The 16,801-nt window shown below is 45.3% G+C and overlaps 1 protein-coding gene across 5 annotated transcripts in view; it reads right to left on the reverse strand.

The window, feature by feature from the left end:
• Positions 1–603: 603 nt before the first annotated feature.
• Positions 604–16,801, reverse strand: part of LOC139247555 (probable RNA-binding protein 46) — a 102,868-nt gene continuing 86,670 nt past the window's right edge. For 4 of the 5 annotated variants that reach the window (XM_070871666.1, XM_070871671.1, XM_070871672.1 and 1 more), the window contains exons 4-5: positions 5,599–6,393; positions 604–1,501 (exon numbers count right to left, since the gene is read on the reverse strand). In XM_070871666.1, the coding sequence (XP_070727767.1) occupies positions 1,299–1,501; positions 5,599–6,393 (998 nt within the window). In that variant the 3' untranslated portion in view covers positions 604–1,298. Of the gene's footprint in view, positions 1,502–4,869; positions 5,393–5,598; positions 6,394–16,801 lie in introns of those variants that run through there. The other variant, XM_070871673.1, reaches the window with a different exon arrangement.

A 16,801-nucleotide genomic window follows, 5' to 3' on the forward strand; every position in this document is an offset into this window, starting at 1 on the left:
TTCAATTGATTGCTGGTCATTACTGGCCACATACTTAACGCTGTGAACATGGGTGCCTGTGCGCCCAACATATGGGTATAATTTGATGAACACTCCGAACGGGCGCAATTGGCGGCCACGCACCATTCCAACCTGGAACATGGTCAGTTTTGTGGCTGGGGACAGCTTTAGGCAAATGGACCTTTGAAGCAACGCAAAGTGGTTATAGGCGCAACTCACTTACGTTATTTCATTCCATTCTTCCCTAATTAAGCCAATCTCTGGGTGGAAATCTTGCGGAAACTCCAAACCAATTACTTTACAGATATGCTTGCTGCGTATCCAAGTACGTGATTTTTGAATTAGAGTTGTTTAATCAAAAATTTAAAAATCATAGCATTTAATTCTATTCTAGATGTCTATTTAGCTGGTGCACTTCTCATACTAAGTATGAAAAATAATTACAAAAAAATTACAGCTTTTAAAAATTTATTTTCCCACATTATGTGGCCCAAATTGTTCCACTGTGTGAATTTTATGACCCTACAATTGATCACTGCTCCACATTGGTCAATTAACCTCTTATCAAATGTACTTTCCATTTAAAAAAAATCAAAACAGGAAACATTTTAGTGATATTTAATTGAACACATGATTGCAACAATTCAACCAATACAATATAAATAATTTTTCTCTCAACAACGAGAACATGTAGGCATGGCAAAAACAAGAAAAATGTCAAGCTTAACAATTTGAAACAGTGGGTATAATTTTAACCTAACTCATCGGGCGGGAAACCCACGGTATCGGGCAGAACATCGGTTTTACACCCCATCAAATATTCCTCTCCATCGACTGCAATGGAGAGTTAAATCGGATGGGGTGTAAAAGTGACGTTGCACCTGATCTCATCAGTTTCGCGATGGATGGGCTAAGTGAAAATGAACCCCAGGGAGATAGTGAACACTGCAACATGAAAAGAAAATACAGCATTATTCTCATACATTACTATAGCTATTAATCCGAGTAGTGTACTAATAATGCTGGCGGTATTAAGGAGTAAGATAACTGAAGGGCAACAGACAAGTAGATTGTCACTGTGATGAAAAACTTGCCAAATTCATTAACAGTATTCTAAATCTTTAACAAGAACATAAAAACAATTTGAAAAGCTTTTGTACACAGAAAAAAATTACACATTTGTGCCTCAGTAAATTTCATAGTGTAACAATTGAACAAAAGATATTTTTAGAAAGCTAACTTGCATTCCAAACAAAAAAAACTTTACAATACTTGGGCATTCCACTTACAGTAGTTCTTTAGAAGAAAGACCCATGACTAGAAACATATAACCGTTGTCCGATATGATTGCTGTTACCAAGAGGTAGTGTTGTTGACAATGGGTAGCTAGGATAGGAATAAGGCCTAGATGTGTACTGAAGTAGACTGGATGCAGAGGTTTGGAGAGGTGCACCAACTTGAGATAGACTATTGACCGAGTTGGTCCGACGCAAACTGTAGTCTGTAAATACACAAATATGCACATTATTTTGCAAAAATTGTATAATTATAGAATTTGGTTTTCATTACAAAAAATGTAAAGTATGACGCAATCTCAGAGTTAATGGGTTAAATTTTTCCCAGTGATTTACGCCGTTTTTTTGGAGCAGGTTGCACTTTTTGACCTAAGTTGAAAAACCAGTTTCCCCAATCAATTTGCACCAGTGTAACTCAGTTAGTTATGATTTTTTTAAGTAAATTTTTTTTTCAGCCAAAGGGGGCGTAACCAGCCACCTACACTACTTCTGGCCATTTATGGAAATTTGGCCAGCTGAGAGTTACTCCAGTTCTGATTAGGGCAGCGTATGTGGCCTCTCCAGAAAAACCTTCCCGAGAGTTAAGGAAATCGCCGCAGATCAGCAGAGGCGCAGCAGATGCCCGGACACAGTGAAAGAATTGAAAAACACATAGCAGCAACTTACCTCCAACCCCGCCCGAAGGCTGTCCGGTCCCATTCTCGGTCCCCGGTTCACACATACAGGAAGGCTGTCCAGTCCCGTTCTCGGTCCCCGGTTCACACACACAGGAAGGCTGTCCTGTCCCATTCTCGGTCCCCGGTTCACACACACAAGAAGACTGAGAGAAACTCTCCCGGGAGAGAGAGAGAGACGTGGTAGCGCTTGATTTAGCGCTCCACTTACCTCTTGGAAAGTTAAAGCGGAAGTTCCCGGGAGCAGCAAATCTTTCTCGCCTGATAACTTTTGAAAGAGCGCAAAAGTATCACCTCAAACGGGGCTGTATGCAATTTCTAGCCTGTGAAATCTATAGCATATTGCAGTCCCGATTTTGTTTGGGGATGGGGGAAGAGGCAATCTTTCTATTGTTACTGATATTGCAGTTGTCTATCAGGGATGGCAAAACCATGATAAGGTCTCGCAGGTCTGACTCATTGAGTCCTGGTGGTATCTTCTCAGATAGGCCAGCTTGTAAAATTACATCTTCCATTTTCAACATTTATCTCCAAAGTCTTGGAATGTATTGTTGCCTCACAACTATTCTACCATTCAGACCTTCCAATCTGGCATCTATAATAGTGAAAAATCACATAGGACATCCTGGACTACAGCAACTATGCCTTGTTATCTCTCCTTATCTTCCTCATCTTCTCCACTGTCTTTAATACCATCGACCACTTCACCTCCAACTTAATTCTCTCCTCTACAATCTACCTTTCTGTTACCGGTCTTTCCTGGTTCCATTCACACAAATCGCAACAGTCATTTCTTCCCATATTTTCTTCTTCCATGAGTGCAGGGGCAACTCAACATATCCCAAGGCTCTATCCTTAGACCCTTTCTCTTCATCATTTATATGCTACCCCTCCTCAGTAATAACATTCAGGAGCAAATCAACTTTCACATGTATGCCAAGAACACACATATGTACCTCATCCATCAAACCCAAGCCAGTTGCTATACTCTCCAACTGCCTGTCCAACATTACAACCTAGATGAGCCATAATTTCCTTCAACTCCGTGTCAGCAAAATTAAAACCATCTTCTTTGGCTCCCACCACTATCTATCTACCTGTGGTCTTGACACCATCCACCTTCCCAAATGTGACCTCAGGCTAAGTACAGAAGTGTGAAGCCTTTTGTTCAACCCTAACCAAAGCTTCCTTTCCCATTTCATTCTATTGCTGTCATTCTACTCGGAACTCCTACATGGCAAATGAGCCCTGGTGGGCAGAGGAAATGCTTCAAGGACACTCTCAAGGCCTCCTTGATGAAGTGTAACATCCCCACTGGCACCTGGGAATCCCTGGCCCAAGACCGCCCAAAATGGAGGAAGAGCATCCAGGAAGGCGCTGAGCACCTCGAATCTCATCGCCGAGAGCATGCAGAAGCCAAGCGCAGACAGCGGAAGGAGAGTGCGACAAACCAGACTCTTTCCTACAACCACTGTCTGCCCCACCTGTTACAGAGACTGTAATTCCTGCATTGGACTGTACAGCCACCTGAGAACTCACTTTTAGAGTGGGAGCAAGTCTTCCTCAATTTCGAGGGACTGCCTATGATGATGATGATGTCATTCTATTATCAAGATCACTTAATTCTACCTCCATAACACCTCACATTTCTACCTTATTTCTCCACCACTGCCAAAACACTGATCCACAATTTTATTATCTGGAAACTCCACTTTTAAAATGTTCTCTGAGCTAACTAACCCACCTTCGCAAATTGCAACTTATTCAGAATTATCAGTTTTGCCCCCACCCATCCTTCCAAGCCAAACTGACTCTGAGCCCCAACAATTTAACTTTAACATCCTTTTCATCACTATTAAATTCCCCCATGAGCTCAGTCAATCCTATTTCAGCAATCTCCTTCAGACATATGTGCTTGCACATAACCTCCACACTTCTAATGCTGGTCTGCTCCTTATTCTCTTCTCCCTCCACTCCTTCAGCCTTCCCAAAACCCTCTGCCTCACCACTGTCTTTCCTATTAACAAAATGCTTCAAAAAAAAGTCAGGGTTGAATTTCCCTGGAGATTCTCCCAAGTGTCCATGGTACCTTTGGCAGAAGATCCAGAGAAACCTCAGAGAAATGGCATCAACAGCTTTTATGCTGTTTCTCCTGGGTTTCGGCAGATCTTCGCCCAAGTTACAGCAGACTTCTACCAGCATTGAAATTCAATGCCATACTCTCTAATTGTGCTTTCATCCACCCAATTTTTTCTGTTTTCCCTTTGCTCTCCTTGGCATCAAATGTATTTCCATCTGCCCTGTAACATCTTTCTATAGATGAAGAAGTAAGCTGCTGTGTAGAGCAAGATGTCCAGGACTCTTGAGAGTGTCACAGTAAAGGTTGTAGCTGAAGTGTGCACTGCCAGTCTGTCATTGAATGAGACTTTTAAAAAGGATTCTACTTTTCATAACTATCCCTGTCGCAGCATTTACATTCTGCTGAAATATTCTGGCAGTTCCTATATTTGTCCCCCCAAAATGCCATGCAGTCAAAAGATAGTTGTAATAACTGCCGCTGTAGTTTCCACAGCAGCATCGCTATATCATTCCATGCCAGTGTGCAAAACAATACACCAAAAGCCATGTTCCTTGCTGATGAATCCAGAACAAGAGCTGTTGCTTCCTGCTCTATTGCTCCACTCTGTATTTGATCCAACATCAGGAGCGGTACTGAATTTGGTACAGATTGAACCTCCCTTATCCAGAACTCCCTAATCCGGAACCACCCCTTGTCCAGAACCACTACCGGCCACCGGGTGGCGCATGCGTAGAACTCCAACATGAACAAATTGAAGTCCTGCTGACTCCCACAATCGCTAGCCTGACCCCCGATCCATCCACCATCCCCCCCACCATGATCTTTCTGCTCCACTACCAGCCCCAAACCAGCCAGCCCGGATATCCCCTTGCTCAGTACCTGTACCATCCAATTTAACGTGACCACCCCTCGTCCGGAAAAATCCTTTATCCAGAACAGGCCAGGTCCTGAGGGTTCTGGATAAGGGAGGTTCAACCTGTACTGAATTTGGAAAATGAGTAACATTTTTCCAATTGCCTGGAGTTTTGTGACCCTTTTGTGAACAAACCTTGCTCAAAGGGCCTGGTGGCACACTAACCTAACCTAATTAGAGCTTTATTGGTAACAATATTGGCAAAGAGTATCCATTCATTTAGACCCTTAGGTGGAGATGTTCAGAATAATCTTCTATGCTGACTATTTTATCAATAATGGTAAAAAAGATGTTCCAAATCAGGAAGACTAGAGCTGTTCACATGGGAAAAGTCTCCAATGTCATCATAAAATTAGGTTGTGTCGTTTTTGTGATTTTTCAGAACGTAGCTCAATCTCAGTCCATTCCAGTGGCACATGGAATCTGTAATCTGTAGAAGAATTAATATGTCCTAAAAGTTAGAATTTTATTTTAAATTAACTTTATGTGCGAGGAAGAATGTAGGACTTCTTTACTTCAAAACTACAGTTAAAAAGGTGCCTTAATTATAAAATATACATTGTTGCAATAAAATGCAGACTTCATTAGTTTGAACACCTTAAAATTAACACAAGCAGGAAAAAAAGAAATACTTACCTAAATGTGTTAATGCATATTGTGCTGCCAGTTCCTTGGCATCTTCCAGCATTGTGCAGAGCTTATCGGGCATGAAATGGCTAAGTGTACCTTGTGAACTGTTCGCAAGGGATGGAATAACCACTTTATAAACAAGCAGCTGCTTCCCATCCTGACTTGTAGTAGAGTATAAATAGTACTCTGGTGGTGCCCAGTTATTTTTGTTGCAGTAATACTCCAAGTGCGTGACTGAAGACTGAAAATGACTGGGCTTTAATGAATAAATACTCAAAGGTGTAAGCTTTATTCCTGGAAAAAGAGGATACGTGCACCTTTCCAGTTCAGGTGAGCATGGACTATGGTGACCATTCAGGCGTGTTGGTAAACTTGGTGATCTTCCGGGGGTTTTTGGTCCCCCATCCTCTTTGTTTGTAAACGTCAGTCGTTGACTTTCACAATTAAGATTGACTTGACTACCTTGAGTGTATTTCCAAGACCCATCTTTATTGACTGGCTTTGCAAGAGTGACTTCAATGCTAGCACCATCTATACACTTCCCATTCATAATATTCATAGCAGTAACGGCATCATCTCTATCAAAAAAGTGCACAAAGGCATAATCTCTGAGCTTTTTCACACGTTCAACAGCTCCAGGCTTAATTTTGTTAAATTCGATCTTGATAGTCTCCTCTGTTGTAGATATCATCAGGTTTCGCACGTATAGTACCTTAACCTTTTGCATAGTTTCCTCATCTACTTCTTTTTCTGGGTCTGCCCAATCCACCTGAATAGTATGTCCCCACAATTGAAAAGTACCTGAAAAAATAGGTAACAGGTGGGATTTAATTTCTAAAGCAACATAAGCTTAGATCTAAGTTGTTAACTCTAAAATACTTGTTATTTTACATCACTATGCTATTACAAGTATTGCATTATTCATGTATACAAGTTGTGAAATCTTAAGGAAATCTGTCTACCTTATCTGTAAAGACTATTTAATGGCCTGGATTTTGCATTCCCCATGATGGCATGCGCTCAGCGTACGCCATTATACACCTTGTAAAATGCCCCACAAGTTCCAGGTTTCAGCATGCGCTGCATATGCACGAAATGTTGGAACTTGCGCCACTGCAACGAGCCTAACATTACTTCCGCTGGTGCAGAGTTGGGCTATTTACCCAAATACTGCCAGAAAATGCCCACGAAATCCTTACACCAGGAAAAAGCAGGTACAGGGCCTGCTTTTAGCAGTATAAGGGTTAACATGAATCTTAAATTAATAATTCAAAAGTAAAAAAAACATCCACAAACATTTAAAATTATTTTATGTAAATCTTGGCCCGGATTAAAATCTTTAAAATTATTTTTCAAAAAATTAAATTTTTATTGTAAATGCTTTATTGAAGGGTCTTTTAATTAAATGTGAAAATGGGAACATTTATTCTTATCCCAGTTGTATCAATGATTAAATTTCTTGCGGATTCCTCATATGCTTCGGGCCAGGCTGCCGTGATCCCAGGGCATGCTTCAAAAACCGCCCACATCCCTGGGCCTTTACGCAGTCATACGCCTGCAAGCCCAGGGCCCAAAATCTCCGGTGCCTGGGAGTCTGAAGGTGGGTGCGGATTTTTTTATCAGATCGGAAGCATACGCCTCCGTCTGCAAATCCCAGCCCAATAAAGTTACCACGTTATTGCAAGACACTAGTCTGAACAAGAGATTCAGGTGATATCATATCCAGTTATAACTATTGCTTAAACCCAGATTAAATTACATCAACACATCTAAATCACTTTATGCTTTTTTGAAAAAAAGTTACACAGGGTCCAACATTCCTGCAGCTGCCACTGGAAGTGTAACAGAGCAGTACAACATCCCCACTGGCACCTGGGAATCCCTGGCCGTAAGTGGAGGACGAGCATCGGGAGGGCGCTGTGCACTGAGTCTCATCGCCGAGAGCATGCAGAAAACAAGCGCAGGCAGCGGAAGGAGCATGTGGCAAACTAGACTCCCCACCCACCCTTTCCTTCAACGACTATCTGTCCCACCTGTGACAGAGACTGTAATTCCCATATTGGACTGTACAGTCACCTAAGAACTCACTTTTAGAGTGGAAGCAAGTCTTCCTCAATTTTGAGGGACTGCCTATGATGATGATGAGCGGAACAGGACTTCTGGCTGCCAAATTCTGGAGACGGGGTCGTAGCATAAAAGAGGCGGACATCTGCAGCATTTACCACACTGAATGGATGTTCACACGGCATAGTGACCAGGAATATTAGAGCAGCACACCTTGCCACTCTGTTGAGATAGTAGATTGGCTGAAGATATTTTTTAAACGCTGCTGGAAATGCCTATTGCTGCTTTTCTAAAGGTAATCAATCACACTAACCAATTGTCATTGATAAATTGAGATGACATCACAATAGAAGGGAGCGGGCGCAAAAAGTGACCACCCACGTCTGTCAGAATTTTCCAACTTAATTGTAGGGGTGGAGAGCCAGCAGAACCAGCTCCTACACCAAATTATCCCACCCACCCACACACCCACCCCCCCGCCCCGGCCTCCTGTCCAACTTAAAGGAGCAATTTTAATACATGCCAACCAGGTGGAACCTGAGTAGGCAGGTCGGTCGTACACACTTTCTTCCCAGGTTCTGAGTTTAACCTGAGCTGGCGAGAGGGATGTCATGTATGTACATGCTGTTTGTAGCCACCAGATGGTGTCATTGTTGGAGGCCACTGAGCAGCACGCACATGGTGCTGCTCTCGTATAAAAGACCAGCCATTTTGTGAGTCAGGCACTTTGGGCCGTAATAAAGCAGAGCCAAGGTCGTACCGTGTTCAGTTAAACAGTACTCAGTTTGCACCCATAACATTTGCATACATAACATTTGGCGATGAGAATACAAGAACCTTTGTTTGCAAAATGAGCACGATTGGATTTTTAGAGCGATTCATGCAGGGAGAAGATTGGGCAGACTTTGTAAGCCATTTGAACCAGTACTCCGTGGCCAACAAAATGAAGGGGGTCGACGATGCAGATTGGCGCCGGGCCGTGTTCCTCACTGTGTGCGATTCAAAGATCAATGGTCTGATAAAGAATCTACTCATGCCTAGTGATCCAACAAAGAAAATATACGAGGAGTTGTGTACATTGGTACGGGAGCACCTCAAGCCAGACGACAGCATCATCATCTCGAGATACAGGTTTTATACACACGTTCAATCGGAGGGCCAGAGCGTGCCGGAATTCGTTGCCGACCTGAGACGTCTAGTGGGACCGTGCAAGTTCGGAATGGTGTTGGCAGACATGCTGCGGGACTTCTTTGCTTTGGTATCAACCACGAGGTGATCCTGCGCAAACTTCTGGCGGTGGAGGAATTGGATGTAAAAAGGGCCATCCAGATCGCTCAATCATTTTTGACGACGGACAGGAGTTTAAAGCAAATATCGGTGAAGAACCGAACCTCGGCAAGTACTGTAAATGCGATTGATTCAGAGTTCGACAGAGCGGCACATGACAGGGCCTATCCGGCTGCGTTCGCAAAACTGTGACTGCCCAAAGTCCGCCAGAGGGAAGGTATCCGACTTCTCTGTGTTGGCGTTGTGGGGGGAAAATCATCGGCACCAGCAGTGCCGATTTAAGCAATACAGTTGCAAAGGCTGTCTGAGAGTGGGGCAAGTGTCCGCAGATGAGCAAACGAGCTGCGACACACCACATGGAGGACAAGAGTCAGATTAGCACAGATCCAGATACGGAATCCGAGATGCCGAAGGAGGAAGTGTATGGACTGTACTCTTTCATAACCAAGTGTAAACCAATTTTGATTAATGTGAAGTTCAACGGGATACCGATGTAACTGGACACGGGGTGAGTCAATCGATCATGAACGAGAGGGCATTTAATAAGCTGTGGGATACTAAGACTGTGAGGCCCAGGCTGAGCCCTGTTAACGCCAAGCTCCGCATGTACATCAAAGAACTGATAAAGGTGATTGGCAGTGAACAAATTAATGTGTCGTATAACGGTGCAGTTCACGAGTTACCGCTGTGGATTGTTCCAGGCAATGGCCCAACGCTGCTCGTCGGGAGCTGGTTGGAGAAAATCAGATGCGACTGGAACGAAATAAAGGCGTTGTCGTCGTCGGAAGGTACATGTGTCCAAGTATTGAGCAAGTTTCCCTCGCTGTTCGAACCGGTATCCGAGCAATTTCATGGAAACCAAGGTGCAGATCCACGTGGACTCAGATGCAAGACTCGTCCATCATAAAGCTCAGGCAGTGCGGTATATGATGAGGGAGAAGGTCAAAATTGAACTGGACAGATTCCAGCGTGAAGGGATCATATCGACAGTCGAATTTAATGAATGGGCCAGCCCCATTGTTCCTGTGCTAAAACGTGATGGTACAGTTAGAATTTGTGGAGACTATAAGGCTACAATCAACAGGGTTTCAAAACAAAATCAGTACCAGTTACCAAAGGCTGATGACTTGTTTGCGACGCTAGCCAGAGGGAAGTCGCTCATAAGACTGGACTTGGCGTCGGCCTATATGACGCAGGAGTTGGTTGAGACATCGAAGAGACTTATGTGCATTAACACGTACAAAGGACTGTTTATTTACCACAGCTGCCTGTTTGGAATTCGCTCGGCTGCAGCAATATTCCAGAGGAATATGGAAAGTCTACTGAAGTCTGTTCCAAGATGACATCGTGATCACCGGTCGTGATTCCAAGAAACAAATGAACAACCTGGAAGAGGTTCTACTGCGTTTGGACAGAGTGGGACTCAGACTTAAACGCTTGAAGTGCGTCTTCATGGCACCGGAGGTCGAATTCCTCGGGAGGAAAATCACTGCTGATGGCATCAGACGTACTGACGTGAAAACCAAAGCCATCAAGAATGCATTCAAGCCACAGAAAATGACGGAGCTGCATTCGTTCCTGGGTCTACTCAACTATTTTGGTAACTTCCTACCTAAATTGAGCACCTTACTTGAACCACTGCACATGCTATTGAGAAAAGGCAACAACTGGGTGTGGGGCGCATTGCAAGACAGAGCTTTCGAGAAAGCCACCAATCTGCTTTGCTCGAACAAGCTGCTGGGACATTATGACCAATGTAAACGTTTCGTTTTGACCTGTGACGCATCGTCATATGGAATTGGTTGCGCGTTACAACAAGCCAATGAGTCGGGAAAACTTCAACCTGTCACGTATGCATCCAAAAGTTTGTCTAATACAGAAAGAGCCTCCAGTATGGTAGAAAAAGAAGCTTTAGCGTGTGTGTACGGTGTTAATAAGATGCATCAATACCTGTTCAGTCTGAGGCTTGAATTAGAGACCGATCACAAGCCGCTCATTTCATTGTTTTCCGAGAGCAAAGGTATCAATACTGTTGTGTATGGAGAAAGAATCAGACTGAACACTGTGAGCTCAAAGTAAAGTGTGACCTTAAGCTTTTATTGCAGGTCTCCAGAGTGCCTCTCCAACCTGTGAAGCCTCCTTAAATACCTGTGCTCCCAAGGGATTATGGGATCCCTTGGGACTCCAGGGGATGTGTCCTCTGGTGGTTGTACAGAGTAAATACAAGTATACATATATAACACTACCCGCCAAAGTCAATAGTGTAACTATTTACAATGTGAGTCGATCTGGTGCCCTTCTTGCCCTGGTTGATCGTCTTGGTGTGAAAGCTGGTGTTGAATCATTTGTTGGGCCCTCGCTGGGCCGCTGTACAGCTGGCCTTGCTGGGCTGCCTGATGTGTTCGGCCCTGCTGGGCTGCTGTGGATGATGGGTTCTGTTTCGTGGTCAACTGTGGTGCCAGTTGCCACTGGTGTGTATGTTAGGGGATCAAATAAGGTAGGGTCTAAGGTGGGTTGCTCAGGATAGTCCATGAATCTGACTTTGATTTGGTCCAAGTGTTTCCGGTGAATGAATCCATTTGAAAGTTTGAGCCGAAACACCCTGCTCCCCTCTTTGGCCACAACAGTGCCGGGAAGCCACTTGGGACCTTGTCCATAATTTAATACAAATACAGGATCATTGATTTCAATCTCGCGTGACACATTTACGCTATCATGGTATGCTCTTTACCTGTTCATGTAGATCAGGGTGAACTAACGAGAGCCTTGTCTTAAGTGCTCTTTTCATGAGCAGTTCAGTAGGTGGGATCCCAGTGAGTGAGTGGGGTCTCATCCGGTAGCTAAGCAGGACTCGGGATAGGCGAGTCTGCAGTGAGCCTTCAGTTAGCCTGTTCAAGCCTTGCTTGATGGTTTACACTGCTCTTTCTGCCTGACCATTCGACGCTGGTTTAAACGGGGCAGATGTGACATGTTTGATCCCATTACGGGTCATGAATTCTTTGAACTCAACACTGGTAAAATATGGCCCGTTGTCGCTCACCAGGACATCGGGTAGGCCATGTATGGTAAACATGGCCCGCAGGCTTTCAGTAGTGGCAGCGGACGTGCTAGCCAACATTATCTCACATTCTATCCACTTGCAGTATGCGTCTACAACCACAAGGAAAATTTTACCCAAGAACAGGCCTGCATAGTCGATGTGTACCCTAGACCATGGTTTGGAGGCCAAGACCATAAACTTAGCGGCGCCTCCCTGGGTACACTGCTTAACTGCGAGCATGTATTACACGTGGGATCTGGCTATTGCTTTCATCATTACGATGCCTGGGTGGGTACTGTGGAGGTCATTGATGAAGGTGTCTCTGCACTTCTTGGGGCCACTACTCGATTGCCCCACGGAAGGCAGTCTGCCTGTATAGACATTTCATCTTTTCTCCGCTGCAACGGCTTTATCTCTTCCTGCATTTCTACTGGGACACTGGACCAGCTCCCGTGAAGCACACAACTTTTGACAAGAGATAATAAGGGGTTCTGGCTTGTCCAGGTTTTGATCTGCCGGGCAGTGACAGGTGATTGCTCACTCTCAAATGCTTCCATAACCATGCGGGCATGATCTGCGGTCTGCGCCATTTCCACCCCCGTGGTGGGCAATGGCAGCCTACTGAGAGCATCTGCGCAGTTTTCTGTGCCTGGCCTGTGGCGGATGGCGTAGTTGTATGCAGACAATGAGAGAGCTCATCTCTGGATGCGGGCCGATGCGTTGGTATTCATCCCTTTACTCTCGGAGAACAGGGGTATAAGTGGCTTAGGGTCAGTTTCCAATTTAAATTTTAGCCCAAACAGGTATTGATGCATTTTCTTTACCCCATACACATGTTAACACTTCTTTCTCAATCATGTTGTAGGCTTTCTCAGACTTAGACAGACTCCTGGATGCATAAGAAACCGGTTGCAGTTTCCTGAAATCATTAGCTTGTTGCAATACACACCCGACGCCACATGACGACACATCACATGTTAGTACCAAACGCTTGTTTGAGCATAACAATTTTCTTGCTTTTATAAAGGCATTTTCTTGACTTTTGCCCCAAACCCATTCGCCCTCTTTTTGTAGTAAGACATGTAGTGGTTCTAGCAGTGTGCTGAGACCTGGTAAGAAGTTACCAAAGTAGTGCAAGAGTCCCAGAAATGACCGCAGTGCCGTCACGTTCTGTGGCCTCGGTGCGTTCTCGACTGCCTCCGTCTTCGCGTTGGTGGGCCTGATGCCGTCCGCCGCAATCCTCCTTCCCAGGAACTCCACTTCAGGCACCAGGAAAACACACTTCGAGTGTTTTAACCTGAGCCCCACACGGTTGAGTCGACTAAGAACCTCCTCCAGGTTCTGCAGATGCTCGACTGTGTTCCGACCTGCAACCAAGATGTCGTCCTGGAAGACCACGGAGTGCGGGACCGACTTCAGTAAGCTTTCCATGTTGCTCTGGAATATCGTCGCCACCGATCGGATTCCAAACGGGCATCTGTTATAAACAAAAAGACCTTTGTGCGTGTTGATGCAGGTGAGGGCCTTCGATGATTCCTCCAGTTCCTGCGTCATATAGGCTGAAGTCAGATCCAGCTTCGTGAACGTCTTTCCTCCCGCCAGCGTTGCAACGAGGTTGTCGGCCTTTGGTAGTGGGTATTGGTCCTGCAGCAAGAAACGATTGAAAGTTACTTTGTAATCGCCACAGATTCTGACGGTGCCTTGAGGCCTGGGACGATAGGACTGGCTCACTCGTTGAATTCGATCGGAGAAATGATGCCCTCTCTCTGTAGCCGGTCTAGCTCGATCTCTACCCTTTTTCTCATTACGTACGGTACTGCTCTCGCCTTGTGATGGATGGGTCGCGCCTCCGGAATTAGGTGGATCTGCACTTTTGCTCCTTGGAATTTCCCGATGCCTGGTTCGAACAGCAAAGGAAATTTGTTTAAGACCTGGGCACACGAAGTGTCGTCAGCAGGCGGTAGCGCTCGGACATTGTCCCAGTTCCAGGGTATCTTTCCCAGCCAGCTCCTGCCGAGCAGGGTGGGACCATCACCCAGTACCTTGTGGTACCAGAGTGGTGGCTTGCGCACCGCTCCATTGTAGGAGACCTTTATGGTAGCACTGCCGATTACAGGAATCAGTTCTTTCGTGTAAGTTCTTAGTTTCGTGCGAACTGGAGTTAAGACTGGCCTTGAGGCCTTGTTGCACCACAACCTTTCGAAAGTCTTTCTGCCCATGATGGACTGTCTCACGCCCATGTCCAGCTCCATTGACACCGGGAGTCCATTTAGTTCAACATTTAGCATATCGGGGGACAATGTGTGGAGAATGTGTGCACCCAATGTACCTCTGCCTCCTCGATCTGAGGTTCTGGTTCGTCGTGATCCTCCGTGAATTTGTCCTCCTCTGCAACTTGGTGGTTTGCAGGTTTAACAGGCTTTGCAGCTTGCACGTTGGAGTTGTCCCATTGTTCCACAGCCCTTGCAAACGTACTCTTTGAATCGGCATGAATGGAAACGATGATCACCCCTGCAGCGCCAACAAGATGTTAATGGCCTTGCATTCATCACTCTTGATGGTGGACTCTGGGACATCTGCGGACGTGTAGCTGCAGGTATGTATGACCTGCCCTGTACATTACGTTTCGAAAACATCCTCACTTTGTTCACAGTACTTGTAGCAGCACTTGTGTGCTGAGAGATTTGCTTCGTATTGTCACTGGTGGCAATGAACGCCTGGGTTATCGCTGTGGCCTTACTCAAGGTTGGGGTCTCTACAGTCAAGTTTGCGAAGTATGGTTTTGTGGCCAATGCCAAATACAAAAAAGTCTCTTAAGCATGTGCTCCAAATGTCCTTCAAATTCGCAATGTCCTGCAAGGTGTCTTAGCTCGGCGACATAACTCGCCACTTCCTGGCCTTCAGACTTTTTGTAGGTGCAGAACTGGTACCTCGCCATCAGAACGCTTTCCTTCGGGTTCAAATGCTCTCGGACCAGTGTGCACAAATCGTCGTACGATTTCTCCGTGGGTTTCGCTGGATTGAGCAGATTCTTCATGAGGCCACACGTTGGTGCCCCACAGACGGTGAGGAGGATCACCCTTCGTTTGGCAGCTCTCTCGTCCCCATCTACTAAGTATTGGTCGAGTCGCTCCACAAAAGTTTCCCAATCATCTCCCTCTGAGAATTTCTCCAGGATGTCCACTGTTTTCTGCATCTTTCGTTTCGTTATCTGTAGCTCGTCGCCAGTTGTTGAATTTGGAGAAAGTGTCAGACTGAATACTGTGAGCTCAACGTAAAGTGTGACCTTAGTCTTTTATTGCAGGTCTCCAGAGTGCTTCTCCAACCTGTGAAGCCTCCTTAAATACTTGTGCTCCCAAGGGATTATGGGATTCCCTTTGGGACTCCAGGGGATGAGTCCTCTGGTGGCTGTACAGAGTAAATACAACTATAAATATATAACAAATACCAATGCTTCACCCCACATCCAAACTATCTGCCTACGATTATGTCATTCGCCACAGACCTGGCACAGAGAATTGTGCCGATGCTTTGAGCCGGTTGCCGTTGCCCACACCAGAGATGGAAATGCCACAACCAGTAGATTTAATGTTAATCATGAATGCTTTTGAGAGTGAAGGTACTCCTGTCACGGCTCAACAAGTTAAGACCTGGACCAGCCAGGATCCGATATTATCGGTGGTAAAGGGTTGCATGCTCAAAGGGGATTGGTCTGCCATACCTAAGCAAATGTGCAAGGAGGCCAAACCGTACATTCGTCGCAAGGACGAACTGTCTATTCAAGCATCTTGCATATTGTGGTGCAATCGACTTGTAATGCCTAAGGGAGAGAGAAGTTTGTGCGTGAGTTACACAGCATACATCCTGGTATAGTGATGATGAAGGCCATTGCCAGGTCCCACGTATGGTGCCAGGAATTGATTCGGAGCTGGGAGCATGCGTGCATCAGTGCAACACCTGCATGCAGCTCAGCAAAGCACCAGCGGAATCGCCGTTGAGTCTGTGGTCATGGCCATCCAAACCTTGGTCCAGGATCCATGTAGATTTTGCAGGTCCCTTCCTGGGCCAGATGTTTTTAGTGGTGGTGGATGCTTATTCGCAGTGGATAGAATGCATAATCATGTCATCCAATACATCCATGGCAACCATAGAGAATCTCAATGTCATGTTCGTGACACATGGTGTGCCTGACATAGTGGTGAGCGACAATGGGTCGTGCTTCACCAGTCAGGAGCTAACGGCATAAAACATGTAAGGTCAGCACCGTTCAAGCCTGCGTCCAACGGGCAAGCAGAACGTGCAGTACAAATTATTAAGCAATGCATAAGGAGAGTAACCCAAGTGTCACTGCAGACCCGCTTGTCTTGCATACTGCTGAGTTACAGGACAAGACCCCACACATTCACAGCGGTCTCACATGATGAAAAGAGATCTTAAAACCAAGTTATCTCTTCTACACCCGGATTTAAATAATTATGTTGAATACAGAAGACAGAGTCAACAAGGGCACCACGATCGCGCAAATGTGTCACGCGAGATTTCTCTTAATGATCCTGTATATGTGTTGAATTAAGGTCAGGGTCCCAAATGGATCGCCGGTACGGTCATGGCCAAGGAGGGCAACAGAGTATTTGTTATTAAGTTCAAGAATGGGCAAACTTGCAGGAAACACATGAATCAAACAAAGCTGAGGCACACAGACGAGCCAGAGCAGTCGGGACAAAGAAACCGTCGACGATCAACCAACCTACCAGCAGCCTTCAGTGGACTCAAGGGTCATCAGTGAACCGGGAATTTCCATCATGGATTTGTTCATTA

The sequence above is a fragment of the Pristiophorus japonicus genome, chromosome 2 (genome assembly GCF_044704955.1).
Source record: "Pristiophorus japonicus isolate sPriJap1 chromosome 2, sPriJap1.hap1, whole genome shotgun sequence".
In the NCBI taxonomy this organism is placed as follows: Eukaryota; Metazoa; Chordata; class Chondrichthyes; family Pristiophoridae; genus Pristiophorus; species Pristiophorus japonicus.